We start from the raw sequence: 16067 nt of genomic DNA, 5'->3' as shown, positions 1-16067 counted from the left end.
TAACGAAAAGAACGAGAGAAAGTGCGCGAAAATTAAATGGTCGAATTTCATTGATTTTTATGGATGATTAAGTTGTTTTTTCGAAAAAGAATTTATTGATTGTTGATCAACAAGTTGGTTACATTGATTTAGATTTAATTGTGAATGAGTTAGTCAAAAACGGAACAATTGTTAGTTCAATGGAAAAAAAGAGCAAAAAATGAATAAAAGTGAATCGAAAAACAAAACAAAACAAACAATTAAAAGTTTTCCATTGATTCATGAGGGATTAACAATAAAGAGATTAACATTTTTACCTATCAGCATCTTCTGAGTTAATTGCATCTTCGAAACCTGAATCATCATCTTTACTTGAATTGTCTGAATCAATATCTCGATTGGTTGTTACTGGTTTACCGTTTCCATTGGGACCAAATTTGGGGAAACGAGGATGTTGAATGACAGCACCAAAGCCTCCGGCAAATGAATTGGATCCACTTGATTGGGCAAATCCAGCGGCAAAAGCGGCGCCAGGACCATTGGTTTGAGCGTATCCACCACCGGTGACACTACCGCCATTTCCTCCTTGGAAATTGGGAAAGATTCCACCGAAAGCTCGAACAGGCGATGAATCAAGAGAGGGTGAAGACGATGATGACGAAGATGAAGATGAACTGGGTTGAGGTGGAATCGCAACCGAAGGTGAAGCGATCGGTTCTGAGGCTGGAGATGGAGCAATGGTCGCGGCCTCATTTCTGGCTAATCGATATCGACGACCTGTTGATGGACGTCGAGCAGATGATCGTCTATTAGTATTACGAGTATTTGGACGGTATCGTCGACGACTTGGTGACAATTCTTCCCTTTCAATGAGTTCATATTCATCTCTTAATCGAGCAGCTCGAGTTCGTTTAACATTCCGTTGATTGGTCAAAGGGGCAGCTCTTAATCGAGATGAAGTTTGAACAGCACCTCGATTTCCAGTATTTATGTATCCAACACCAGGATAATATTGTCGTGACTCTGAGTGAGCGTAAACGGCACACAAAATAACACCCAAAGTTATCAGATAAACACGCATTGTTTTAATTTCTTGAGTATAAATATAGATAACAAAGGTAACAACAATTAAGCAGCTTTAAGATTGGAAACTTTGATAACAATTAAATTTTCTCACTCTCTCTTTATCAACCAGGTAACAAGATACAATCAAGACAAGATAAACTTCAATGATAAAGATCAACTAATTGAATAACTGGATGGACATCACATTTTTATATCTCAAAGATAATTTGATAATCTCTCTCTCTCTCTCTCTCTCTCTCTCTCTCTCTCTCTCTCTCTCTCTCTCTCTCTCTCTCACCTTAATCCTCTGATTGACGATTTCTTAACTACAATTAGATAACCTCCCTCTCCCTCTCTCTCTCTACTAATCAAGCCTTGATGATGATCATCATCTACTCTTCCACTCACTCTCACTCTCTCTTTCTCTAAATCATTTAAATTTTTCTCATCCTAATGTCTTAATACTTTTCTCATTCTTTAATTTAATGTTACAAAGTAGAAAACAAAAAACTAAATTACTTGTCCTCTAATTGTTAGGAATTCATCTTATCCTTAATTTGTCAACATCGTTCAAGGTTTTTCATGGAAACATTTTCATGGTTAACCAATCTCTCAATTCATCATCATCATCATCATCTTTTAACAAGGTCGATATTTTTTATTCATATACATATTATAACACTTTACTTGACCATTTAATGTCCATTAATACATATAATAGTAAATATCAAACTCAATATCGATAAACGCAGTTAACTTGATAATCACCATAACCACTGACCAGTTGACCAACGGTTCTAAATAATCATTTTTTTACTATTTTCTTGAAGAAAAAATTTTATCCTCATCTTCACCCATCATCTTAATCCTCTACCATCTCTAAATATGGATATATCCTGGATAATAATACAATTAATAATAAGGAATCATCTTTATATGTTTTCTCACAAACTAGTTAATCTATTACAATTATCTTGATACACTTTGATCACAATGCTCGCACTCATTTGGTAGTAGATGGTCATTCTTAATGGTCAAGAGCATCATTATCATCAACTGATAAATTGTTTGATGAAATAGTTTGAAAGTAGTTTTGATAATATTATTTATCTTTAACCATCATCAAAATGATATAACATAAGTAACTTTCGAGGTTTATAAATTGCAATTAATTTACCTTAACTAAATCCGATTATCATCATCATCATCATCTTCAATATCGTCGATTATTTTTTTTTTATTTATCTTCCGCCATAATTTTTATCCTCATCTTCATCCTTAAATCTATTATTTTAGTCTCTCAAGACTTGACCATTGATTACATTGTCTTCCCAAAGATTTTACTCAACTGACCAGTAGATTGTTGGTAAACTATGATTAAAGGAAACAGAGAAAAGTGACCATTAAGATAATCAAGAAAACACAGAATTGAATTAGTCAAACCGGAAGAGAAATATAATAATAAATGTATCAATATTATCTAATGATTAGTTGTGATTAAGATGAAGATGAATGAAATCAAATCAACTGATTTCCTTTTAGAGTCTAGACTTAATCTCTTCAGATTAATCATCATTTCTCCTTCTCTCTCACTCTCTCGTCATCGATGACCATCATCACTCTATTATCTTCATTGGTCATTATCACTGACCGAATGTAATTGAAACAATCAGAACTTTTTTTTATTCTGAAAAAGAAAAAAAAATTACATGGTTTCTTTTTTTTCCTAATATTTCCATCACTTTATCATCATCGGATTATCTTCATTGGAAACAAACCTTAATCCTATTGGATTGATAATCTTTTCAATTGTCTTTCTCATCATCTTCCATTTGCTATGAGATCAAAGTGAATAATTAAACTAATCAATAACTAAGCCAAGAGGAAAAGGGTTAACTCAACTTGATTATCGTTCCAACCATGAAGATGATTAACTGAGAGAAGATGGATAAGATTAAGAGAGAGAGAGAGAGAGAGAGAGAGAGAGATAAATAAAAGTTAATCAGCTAATCAAGAGAAGAGGAATCGAATTTTTTTTCAATGGAACAATCCAATTGAATAATTGGTTAGCTAATTGTTACCTGTTCATCTTTATCCGGATCATCGTCGTTGGAAAAAGTAGCCAACTCATTTTCTTACAATTAATCAAACAAATAACATATTCGAATGGTTAATCGCCTTGATTATCTTCTTAATAATCGTCTTACCTTAAGTCAAATATCTTTAATCACGCAACGATAATTTTGACCTTCGTTAAGATTTAGAGGATTTGTTTTCCATTCTCGTGCCGTTTTCCAAGCTAATCGTCTCTTTAAATTGTCTCTTCTTTACAATCCACCGTTCAACTAATTACTTCGCTCTCATGCCCCAACAATTAACTCTTTCCTCTTTATAATTAACTAATTTTGTAGCTTTAATAGTCTTTCGTTGACTATAAACAGCAATTTCTATATATATGAAACTGTTTTAATTTAATTCTTGACAAAAGTTTTAATTGTTGTCATTTATTATAGAATAGAAGGAGAAATAGGAAAAAAAGGAAAACAATCGAATCTAATTAACACAATTCACTTTATAAACAATCAATCAATATTCTTAATCACCATTAACTTCTCACCTGTTGATCTTTTAATCTCAAGATCTTGAGATTAATCCTCTCATCATAATCAAATTACTTTCACTGTGATTCTTAATTTTTCATCAATTAAATCTCATCAAAATGCAATTACATTTACATAGATTTAAAATTAACATGAAGATTGAAAAAATCGTAACTACAATTAACAATTTAAATGGTTTTCTTATTTTCTCAATGAAAATAATAATAATATCTTGAGATTAACTCTATGTTTTCATCATGTTTTAAATCCAGTGACATGATTACAATCAACATAATTAAATGTTATTTACATATCAATCAAATTAAACTGCAAGAAATTAAGTTAATCAAATGGTTGACTAATTTTTAAATGACAAAATAACAACAACTTGATCCTCATCAGTTTAATGGGTTATTAATATTTTAATTGTTTCGTTTTTGTTAATCTCTTATCCTGAGAGATTATTTTTTTTTCATGTTAATCAACAATTTCTCAGGCCTCCTAATCACAATTTCATCAGAATTTAACTTAATTGCTTTACCTTAGCATTTAAATCATATGATTAGTTTAATTTCTGCAAAGAAAATCTTCTCAACAACAATCAAGTTGATTGATAATCTCAATTTCTTACAAATCACTTAATTAATGATAACCTTTCCCTCGTAATCAATAGTTAATTATTGACAATTAATCTAAAAATCGCAAAATTGACATTTCAATAACCAAATTTACAAGATGAATTGAAAAGTTTTTATTAAATTGTTATCATAATAGTTAATCAATCTATCAGATCAATCAAATGATAGTTAGTAGTTGGTTAAGTTTGTAACAATTAACAAACAATTAACCGCTAAATTAGTGTATATCAATCAGATGATTTGAATTTTTGCAACAAATTGATTGGCAATCAACTGATTGTCATTAATTTTGTTACTATACTAAGCCAATTAATATCAGTGATCGTTAATCATTTATTCAATAATAATGATAACAATTTATTGTAACAATCTAAAAATATAATCAACTAAATCATGATATTTACAAAGGTTTTCCCATGAGTAAATGAACATGATGACTAATGATAAATTCAGATTGAAATTTAATCATTTCCAAAGACAAACAATTTAAATAATTAAAATGATTAATATATTAATTGTAAATCTATAATTAGATTTACAAAAAAAAAGTTTTCACTTGAAAAGTGAAATAATCAACAATTATTATTATCTCAACGTCAACAATTTAAATCATAACTCAATTTAAGGTTATAATATTTTCATATTAATAACTGATTGTTAACAATTAACTTTACATGAGTAGGATAAGTTGATTGTGATTGACATTGATCAGTAACAATCAAATTGTATGGTTGACATTTCTCACCATTAATTAAATATCTTGGGAACAAATTACCAACAATTTAAACCACCATCATAATCATCATCAACAAAGTGATTAACTGAATCAAATTAAGCTACAATTTGCCTTGACGTCACAATTAAAACCTTTTACTATTTGTTAATATTATTAACATGATCATGATTGTTGTTTAAATACAACTAATTAACTTGATAACACTTACAATTAATATTTAAATTGTTGTTTTACCATTGACTGGATTAGTGAGTGTCTCAAGTAAAATTAATAGTAAACAATTTAAATTTTAAGTAAGTTAATAGTTAATTGTTAATTTCTGTTAATTATTTTTACATAATTTTAGGTTATAAGATTAGGATGATTAAGTTATTAAATTAACAAGGTAACTCACAATTAGGATAATAATAAGTTAATCACCAGAAAGGATTTAGATTAATCAACAATCAAGGTAATAGATTAACAATCCTACCGGTGATTAAGTTTTCACTGCACAAATGTTAATTGTTGGATCAATAGTTGATTGTTGATTACGATTAATTTAAATGATTTCGAGTAAAAATCTTAATCTCTTGCCAACAGTTAATCATTAACTGTTGCGATTAATTTACATTTTAATTGCAATCCTTTTAATCATAAATTGTTATCTCTGTTTCCACAATTACCACCACAACAATTAACTAGAAATTAGTAAATTAATTTAAATTACTTTATCTAGCCGCAATCTTAATCTCCCACCTCACCCGTTTAGAAACAATTAATACTAATTGTTAATTGTTGTCCCAACGATAATTACAACCAAAGGAAAAAGTTAATTAATTACTCTGAAAATCTGATAAATATTCATTTACAGGGACAGATTAACTTTCAAATTATTCAACAAATTTTTTTCACTCTCATTATGATTACGATAAAATCAATTTATGGGCTAATTAATTATCAATGATTAACAATTAGTTTATCAATCGGTGGTCAATCTAAAACTGTTACAATTTAGTTATGTGACAATTAACTGCGGAGAAAAATGAAATAAAATCTCTTGATTGTTTGGCTATGTAAGAAAACAATTTACTAATCATGAGGCTGCGTGTTTAATGGTTAATCATTTGAGTTCACTCAATAGTTCATGGAGTGAGATACTGAACTCTCTGAGTTTCTGGAGAGAAAAGTTCATTCCCAGAATTTTCAGATTCAGAGAAAAAAAAGTCACTCGATTTGAGGATAAAGTTGAGAATAGATTGAAATCTTTCATGGAGATCATGTAAATACTATTGAGAAAACAAAAGCAAAGTTAATTGTCATTAATTTCCAACAATTAACTAATCAATCATGATCACTATTGATTAACCGAAACCGAAAAAAAACCGATCAAAAGTTTAGATTTGTTTCGCTTTTCAATGATTAGTTAAATTGTTATCTAAAAAAAGGGCAATTGATTAAAATTAACTCAAAATCTTTTCTGTTTGTAATTGTTGCTTATTGATTATCATCGTTAACCAATTGGCCTTAATTGTGATTGTGTTTGTTTTCATATTTGTGATTCGTAATCAACAAATATTTACACGTTGATTTGTTCATCAAACAATCAGATTAAATTGTGCAATTCAAATGCCGGTTGTAACTAATTATTCAAACGATATCTCATCAACTTTAACTACAAGTGATGATTTTAATTCAACCTCATCATCTTCAATGTTATCATCATTTTCATCATCATCACCACCAACATCACTATTAACGTTACCTTCACCATCAAGTTCATCAACAATAATTGTTTCAGAGAAATCATTTCTTGTTTTAACTAATTATCACAACGAATCTCAATTAGATCAAATTTCCAATGGTTTATCCTCATCATCTTCATCATCCATCACCACACCCACAACTTTGTTAACATCAACAATTTCCTCTTTTTACAACAATAACACCTCGTCAATTTTATCATCATCATCATCATCATCAACAGATGATTACCTGTCCACTTCTAACTATAACAACTGGACAACAGTGACCACATTGATTAATGATTTTTACAATTCGACCAGTAATTTCAGTGAGAGTGTCAATGATTTCTCATCAACCTCTTCCTCTTCCTCCTCTTCCTCCGCCTCTTTTGCCTCCTCTTCATCCGATTCCGATTCTTCAGAATTTTTCTCCTTCACCTCGACCACTTCCTCTTTTTTCACCTTCCTCCACACCCATCGATCCCTAATCTTTACCTTACTCACCTCAATTATCCTCGGGGCACTTATATTATCCACCATAATTGGTAACCTGTTTGTGATTGTTGCCATTTGGATTGATCGTAATTTACAAAATATACAAAATTATCTTGTTGCCTCTTTGGCAGCGGCCGATTTCATGGTCGCTTGTCTGGTCATGCCATTAGGTGCCCTGTACGAGGTTCAAGGTCAATGGTCACTTGGTTCCGTTTTATGTGACATATGGACCGTTGCCGATGTCCTTTGTTGTACAGCCTCAATACTTCACCTTGTTGCCATTGCACTTGACCGTTACTGGGCAGTTAACTCTGTTACCTACATGCATTCACGATCACCGACTAAGATTTGTTCAATCATCATCTCCGTCTGGTCAGTTGCACTTATAGTCTCAATTGGACCAATTTTAGGTTGGAAAGATCCGGAATATGAAAAACGAGTGTCCATTGAGAAACGTTGCCTAATATCACAACACATGGGATACCAAATATTTGCCACAATATCAACATTTTATGGACCCCTAATGGTCATCCTATTTCTTTACTGGAGGATTTATAAGGTAAGTGACCATTGAAAATTCATAAAGAAACTCAAACATCAATCAAGATAAACAATTGAAAAATCTGATCCAAGTGAAAGTTAATTGAGAATCTACTCTTTCAGTAATCAGTTAATTACAATATTATGAATATCGTTACATGATTATTAACCTCGTTCACCTTTTAAATTGTTACACTGACGATTTTCATTGATAGAAAATTTCAATTCCAATAATGATAAACTTCACTTATCATAATTGAACTCTAATAATGGATGAACTTTATTTACCTTTCTCCCTCCCATCAGCCGATCAACAAATGAATGATTATATAAACTACATCATAATTACACTAATTCAATTTAATTCAGTTTAGATTCGATAACGATAACAATCAATTTCCATCGTTAACAATCAAAAACTATATTTTCTTATTATCATTACATTAAATGGAAACAGAATAAGAAAAAAACTTTGTCATTTCGTCAAAAACTTTCGAGCTACATTAAGTATTAAGTAAAGAATGAAAAAATTGTGATCACAATTAACTAATTATATTCATCAATTGAGCTTTTATACTAATACAATCTTTAAGTTAATCAATATAATTGGAGTTTAAATGGTTCATTGAAATGAATGAAAAAAAAAATTCGAAACTTTTTTTCTCTACTAATAAAAGTACAACGAATTTATTTTTTTCATCATTACAATTGAAACGATTGAATGAATCATGTGAATGAATTAACAAATTACTCAGGTAAATGATGACGATAAGAAAATCTCAAAGATGATTAGTTAATTTATGCTAAATTAAAGGCCCCAAAGGTATTCACAGGTAACATTGTCAATTGAATTACAAAGTCTCAACATTTGATTACAATCAAAAAGTAAACTAAACAAGTTAAGTGGTAATCATAATGATAATTTGATTTGCTTAATTCATTTTGAGTAACAATTTAGTTAATTTAGTTGTTGTTTTACTTTGTTTTTTTACACTTAATTTACATAATTGTTTGGTTGTAATTGTTTTTGATAAACACAATTAATGATTTCCTTAGATTCCTTGAACCTCAATTAGCTTTTCTTATGTTCAATTGTTGTTTAAATTGTTAACAATCTAGTTAATTAGCTACCTTTCTTTTGACCCTCTAATCTCTTACCATATCAACTCTCATTATAAAACAATTAACTAATTATATTAGTATTTCAAGTAAATTGTTTTCTTCTTGGTTTAATAGTATCTCTGTTGTTATTCATAGTCACAAGCAACAATCAGTTGATTGTTGAATCAAAGTAAAACTTGTTGTTAGTTAATCAATCGGAGTCAATAAGGTTTCAGTTGATTGGGAAATTATATTTATACTTAATGAAAAAATTATCAATTTAATTTATTACAATTGTTCAATCAATTGAATCTCAAGTGATCTCAAGTTGACCTTTTGCTTTGTTTAGTTTTTTATATATCTCAAAGTTCAGATGATAATTCAAATATTATCATGAAACCATGAAACTGATGAGCAAAAAAATAATGATAAATTTTCTGATAAAAATAATAATAATAATCAATCCTAAAACTGGGAATCATATCAAATGCTGAAACAGAACAAAAATTTTTTATATAAATGTTATATCGTCATGACGATGATCCTAATTGGACTTTACTAACAATTATAATTGTTCACGTTCATAATTGGAAAACAAAAAGTTCATCTGAGCTCATGTTGCACCCTAGATTTAAAAATAACCTTTAAAATCCAGGTAATATCTTTAAATACATCATGAACATTTTCCTTAGGGATAAGTTTTATCTTGATGAAACTGATACCAGGGAATCTGGAATCAATTAGATTGCATCAGTCAGGTTATTGAATATCAGTGAATATTTCTGATCCCTTACTGATTTTACCTGTGATATTATTGATAAAATATATCAACAGGGTAAAGAGAGAGAGAGAGAGAGAGTGGGATGGAGATATTGATGAAAAATTTTACATTGAATATTATGATGAAATTGGATATTTGTATAAATAAATATTACTAAGAAACTTTTGATTCTCCCTGAACATTTTTCCATGAGTCTATTTTCATATGATATTTTAATGTAACTGAAAAAGAAAATGAAAGATGAGAGAGTTCAGCAGTTCCATGATCAGAAATCAAGGAAGAGAGAGAGAGAGAGAGAGAGACCAATAGTTGCAATGTAAGAATAAGATATTAAAATGAAGTATTCAGTAGCATGATGATTAGTTGTATGAAGAGAAAAAAAGTTCTGTCGAAATCTTCAGAACTTTTTTATTACTCAGAAAAAGTGAGAGATAAAATGGTAAGGTAAGAAGATGAAAATATTAATTCCTGAAGAAATAATTGTAAGATGTTTTCAAGATGTTATGAATGTTCTGAATGGAAAGTTCTGATTCTTTGGTGGAAAGGGAGATAGACACAAAGAATTAGAAAATGATGGAATAGAAGAGAAAAAATTCGGAAAAAAACAGAAGAGAAAAAAAAATTCTACTCATCTTTTTCATCTTCTACTCCATCTTCATCTTCATCTTCATGTGACAATTTTCTTGTTCCATGATTTCTTCCAGTTCTAAATCAATCCATGAAAAAGTTAATTTAAGATCTAAAATGATGATGATGATGAAGACGAAGATGATGAGGATGAAAGATGCTTCAAGATGATGGTGGAAAATTTTATCAGAGAGAAAGAGATTTAAATCAATCTCCTTTTAGCTATATCATGGGATAGAATCTCAACCTTCATGATGGTGAGAATAAAAAAATTCTTATTTTACTTTTCACCTTTTTTCATTCTTATTATTATTTCATTCCAACTGAACTTTTTTCTTCTTTCTCTTATCATTTCTGATCGAAAGTTTTTTTCCAGGAATCTTTCAGAACTTTTATCATCTCTCTCTCTCTCTCTCTTCCATCTTTTTTTCCATCATTTTGTATCTTCACCTGATAATATGTTGATTCTATTAACATCATGTTCTTTTCATGATGCTAACTTTTGCTTCCAATTTGTTTTCTATTAAACAGAAAGAAGAAAAAAAAACTTCGACAACTTTTTTTCTCATCATCATCATCACCATGTTCATGAGTTTGGTGTTCATGATGATAAATCTGGAGAGAAAAAAGTTGACAGAGAAGAAAAAAATTCTGTTGACAAAATTTCCACTTTCAAAATACATATTAATAGTTCTCAAAGTGAAAAATATGAATATGATTCTTTCATTAATTCAGCTTCTTGATTCGACTAATTAATTTTATCAGTTGATGATTAACTCACAAGGAGAAAGAAAAATTCATTAAGATAAACATGATGATCATGATGGAGAGGAACGAGAAAAAAAATCGCTTCATGAATATTAGTCACAATGAACAACAATTTCCATTCACCTTGGAACCTTTTCCTATCAGTCAAATCTCTCTGACAACTTCCGCTAATAACGATAATCCTGAACTCTTCAGGGTTCATAATGATGTTCATCAGGATTTGGAATTTTTTTTCGCGGTTAATCTCATGTAAGCAAAAAAGTTCAGTTTCAAGTGAGATTATTTTCCTCGGTGATTTATGACTTCTTCCCTCTCCTGTCTTGTTTCATCCATATTATCATTCCCTAAGTTTTTAATCCCCAAATGATGATAATGATTATATAAATATTACAGAATTATTATTATTATTATTCCTCCCCTGCTCAGAATAAACAATCATGATGATGATGCTCGAAACTTTTGTTCAGGTAAAAACAAACTACATGATTTCGTGATCTTTTTTTTCACCAATACAATTGCTTTTACTTCTGATTTGATTGTTATGTTGTCTCATAAGATTAAGTCTAATAATTGGATTTGCGAGATGATTTAAATCACAAAGGATTGATGATGATTATGGTGAAAAAGATGAAAGTTCATCACAAAGTCTAATTAGATGTTCAGTTTGATCAGGAATCTGAATCATTATTATAACATGGTAACAATTTTTTTCTCTCGCCATGATAAAACAACGTCAACGAATTTGATTCACTTGATCTACTTTTAAGGTAATTGACACTTTCTTTTCATGGTTTAATATTTATTTATTGTTGATCATGATTTAGACAAACATTGTCACCATGATAAGTATATTTGAAGAAATGAGCAAATTTCATGATGATTCTGTTAATCATGATCAGTAATCAAACAGGATTACAATGGTTATCAAAATGATTCCCTGGTAAGTGGTTGATCTCATGCAGAGATAACTTTGTTTCTCGATTTTCTCTCTTTCTCTTTGGAATCCAGAACTTTGTTCATCATCATCATGAACATTATCTATCAGAAATAAAGAGTCCCTAAGGTGACTGAGTTTATAGATTGTTGTAGTTATCATAGATCATGATGACTACTTTTTTTTATCATGAAGAGAGCAAAAAATATTCCAATAGTCACAACGATTATCTTACTAATATTCAAGATAAAAGTGTTATTGAAATGATAATGATAATAAGAATTTGAATAGTCTATCATGATAGAATTGAATTTCGATCAACATTATCTAAAATCGAATTGAAAATTTGAAGTCATTTCATAAAAAGATAAAATATTTCCACTTCTTTCTCAAGACAAAAGTTTCGGTTGGAAATTCATGATAAGTGTTGATAAAATGTGTTCGATAACTTGGAATGAAACTTGTCACAAGTCATTTTTTTCTCTCTCTTTTCCTTTTAGTAGGAATTAGAATACAAAACAATAACAATCAGAATTTACATTGGAACTCATGTTGATCATGATAACATAATGTAGCAGAAAAACAAATGCAAATTTAAATACAGCGAATCGATTTAGGAGGCGATAAACATGAATGGGAAGAAAAGATTGAAAATATAAAACAAGAATCATCACAATTATCATGAAATGAGAATCGGAAAAGTTACATGAAGAGAGAGAGAGAAAAAATTTAACAATCATGATCACCTCTTTTCGTGCATAAAATTTGATGCAAATTCTTAATCTTTATAACCATGATAATCTCTTATTATTGATCAATCGTTTACCATGATAATCATCACCTTACCATTGGAATATTATTCACAGAGAGAAATTCATTTAATTTCAATTCGTGACCTAAGTTAACCAACAACCAGAAAACAAATAATCTTCATCTAGATGAATTCATCAAGATGATGGAAAACAAATTCTGTTCAGTTGATTAACACGATCAAGTGAGAATTGAACATCTACAAGATTATCTGTTGTTCATTAAATCAGAATCATCATATTTGACCATAGAAGAAGCAATAAAATCCACTTCTTTTCATAAAGAAAAAGGAAATAAGATAAATGATGATATTTATCATGCAAAAAACGTTTTGAAATCTCATTCAGTTGAAACCGATTATCAGGCTCATGTAAACATCACGAGTTGCATGTTACCTTTATTACTTTGATTGAACATGATGATGATTGTTATCATCATAATCGTGTCTCCATCTCTATATGTGAGTGTGTGTGTGTCTAAATAAAGGATTTAATCAAAGTTTTCACCATGAAAAGTCAAAGAATGAAAAACAATTGAACTTGAAAATTACATAGATCAAAATAAGATGAACTTTAAACAAAAGTAGCAAATGATAACAACGAGTAAAGAGATTGAACTTTTTTCTCTTCCTCTAACCATCGTTTTCACCTTATATTATATTTTCAACTGAGTTTCTAGTAACTTGATGATAATGATAACTTTTTCATTCTCTTGATACTTGTTTCGATTCTTCTTCTTCTTCATTTCATCTTCATGGAAACTGAGATGATGTTTCAATCTTCTAAGCTCATAATCAGAAACAGTTAAAGAGAAAGTGATAAACATGGAAAGGGCAGAAAAAGTTAGTTTCAACAAAGATTCACTTGGAAACATCATCATCATCATAGTAACACCTTCATCAACATCCAAACAAACACTAACATCAGATTAAGATGGACACTGGACATGAGATGATGTAAATAGTCAAGTTATCCAACATCTTCATCTTCAAAGTGTTAACGATAAACTATTATCATTACTTTGGAAAGGGAATCAACTTATTTGGTCAACAGTCTCAAAGGACAATTTAAAGTTGGAAATTTTTGTTTCCTTCTTCTTCAAAGTCAATTCAAGGTTAATTCAAAATCTTATTACTTTTTTTTCTTCAGCAGCAAACGGAACATATAAGATAAACAATTCGAACTTTGTAAACTTCGAAAAGGTCAAGTTCGAGTTGAAAAACATATTCGTATGTGAAGAAATCAATCACGAGAAAAAGTTTCGAGCATGAAACTTGTTACCCAAATTTCAGTTGCTTAGAATAAGAAAAAAATGATTCATAATTACAACTATTGTTTAATTCAATTGATCAATTTGATTGTTAAGCTGCAATGGTAACAATCAAATTAAACTAAACCATAACATTCAAATGTACACTTAACATTATATTGATAAGTTAAGTCAATTACCTTTATTAAATTGTCTCCTTATGACACAGAAATGATGATGATGATAAACACTCAAATTTTTTTCTCGAATAAAAAAAAGTTCTGATAATTTGACAATTTCGTTAATTTTGTCACCAATAATTGAATAGAAATTGACAAATGTTAGAAAATAACAATAATCTTACATCATGATCTTCATCTGAGAACTTTTTTTCCTTCTCTCTCTCTCACTTTCTCTTAGAATCCCCTGAGGCTATTGTAATACCTTTTTACACCTTAAGTAAAAGTGTATTACCTGCATCATCTTGATCATCATTTTTTTATCTTCTGAAGATTATTACCTTTTATTATTGGTCATTTTCCCTGAACATACAATGATATTGCATCAGCATCAGCATCATCAACAACATTAAGCAATAGTGACCATTAATCAAATTGAACTATCCTCTAGTTGTATAAGGATTAATCAGATGAATCAAAAAAGTTTTACCTTTGGTCAAGTCTATTAGCTGATTTATTCATCATGCTAATATTAAATTCAACATTTGATCAACTTAAAGCTTAATCGACTAATTAAATCAACTGGTACACATTATCGTCCAATATGCTAATCTGATTATTCAATGAATGACCAATCAAATGGTCCATCATATTGTGACTTGTTTTCGAGTTGACAAAAGGGGAAAAAAGAAAAGTTCTAATCTCGAAAGTTACTCAATGAATGGAATCTGAGTACTTCCTTGAGTTGAATGAAATTGACCTCTGGACATGATTATCATGATAATCATTTAGTAATTATGTCTTTCTTGTAACCATGGTAAATATTTACTCAGTCGTATGTATTGTTATCGTAACAACGGTGGAAAAAATGTTCTAACGATAATAATAGAGTAAATTTTCAAGGTTTCGAGGATAAGATATTTATCTGTCCCTGGAATAGTAAGAAGAGATATGAACACTTCTTATTTACCATGAAGATTGAATTTTATCAAGTAAAAAAGCCGATTATCACCATGAAATACAATGATGTTCATTCTGGGTCATGATGATCATCATTTCAGAATTGAATAAATATTAAATTCAATTTTCATGAGGATTTTACTCTCATTCAAATGCAACAGGGTAAAAAGTTTACAGGTAAAATGTTAAGTCCTAAATAACAGGATAATAAACATGATACTCAGAATTTTTCCAGAGTTCAGAACTTCAGAATGGCTTCAATTCAAATCTTAAGCATTGATTGTAATCCTTTTCTATTAGTTAATCATGTTGTTGTTACTAGGAAATGATATTACTTTTCAATTGAGATACAATGTATTATAATAATTTACTTAATTACTTGAAAAGTAACAGATTACAATTAAGAAACAATTTAATTCTGTTGATTATTACAATTATTAATCTCTGATGGACTCACTGAACCAGTTTAGTTTACTTGTTGGATAAAAAATTAATCATTTTAATGAATTAATTGGAAAATAAGTTGAACAACAATTAACTGATAAAGTTGGTTGATTTAGTTACAAGCTAATTGACTTTTTGATTCCTTTGAGATGTATTAAAATTGTAATAGTTAACTGATTAGTTTTCAATTACAATTTGCAAGCTAAAAGCAATTTCAAAGTAATAGTAGATTAAGTTAATCAACAATCAGTAAATCAACAATAAAATTAACAATTAACCAATAGTTGCATCATTAAACTTAAATGAACAGGCAAATTATTGAGTTGATTAAGATAATGATGATTCTGATTGAAGGTAATTAAGTTGATGATGTTAATTTATCCTGAATTTTTTTGCTGCTTTCCAATGATGGTAAAAGTTTTACTACAAATAAAAGTT

At 29.4% G+C, this 16067-nt stretch overlaps 2 protein-coding genes across 2 annotated transcripts in view; one reads left to right on the top strand and one right to left on the bottom strand.

Moving 5' to 3' along the window:
* Positions 1 to 72: 72 nt before the first annotated feature.
* LOC128388559 (uncharacterized) lies at positions 73 to 1234 on the bottom strand. Its single transcript, XM_053347971.1, has one exon. It carries the CDS (start codon positions 1058 to 1060, stop codon positions 293 to 295), a length of 768 nt encoding a protein of 255 aa, XP_053203946.1. The 5' UTR covers positions 1061 to 1234; the 3' UTR covers positions 73 to 292.
* Positions 1235 to 5876: 4642 nt separating this feature from the next.
* LOC128388555 (5-hydroxytryptamine receptor-like) overlaps positions 5877 to 16067 on the top strand; it is a 96911-nt gene continuing 86720 nt past the window's right edge. The window contains exon 1 of the mRNA XM_053347967.1: positions 5877 to 7796. Coding sequence (XP_053203942.1) covers positions 6627 to 7796 — 1170 coding nt within the window. The 5' untranslated portion in view covers positions 5877 to 6626. The remainder of the gene's footprint in view (positions 7797 to 16067) is intronic.

Source organism: Panonychus citri, unplaced genomic scaffold (assembly GCF_014898815.1).
Source record: "Panonychus citri isolate SS breed McGregor unplaced genomic scaffold, ASM1489881v1 Contig00100, whole genome shotgun sequence".
Classification (NCBI taxonomy): Eukaryota; Metazoa; Arthropoda; class Arachnida; order Trombidiformes; family Tetranychidae; genus Panonychus; species Panonychus citri.
The sequence above is the reverse complement of the archived record's forward strand: the minus strand, read 5'-3'. Positions and strand labels throughout refer to the sequence as shown.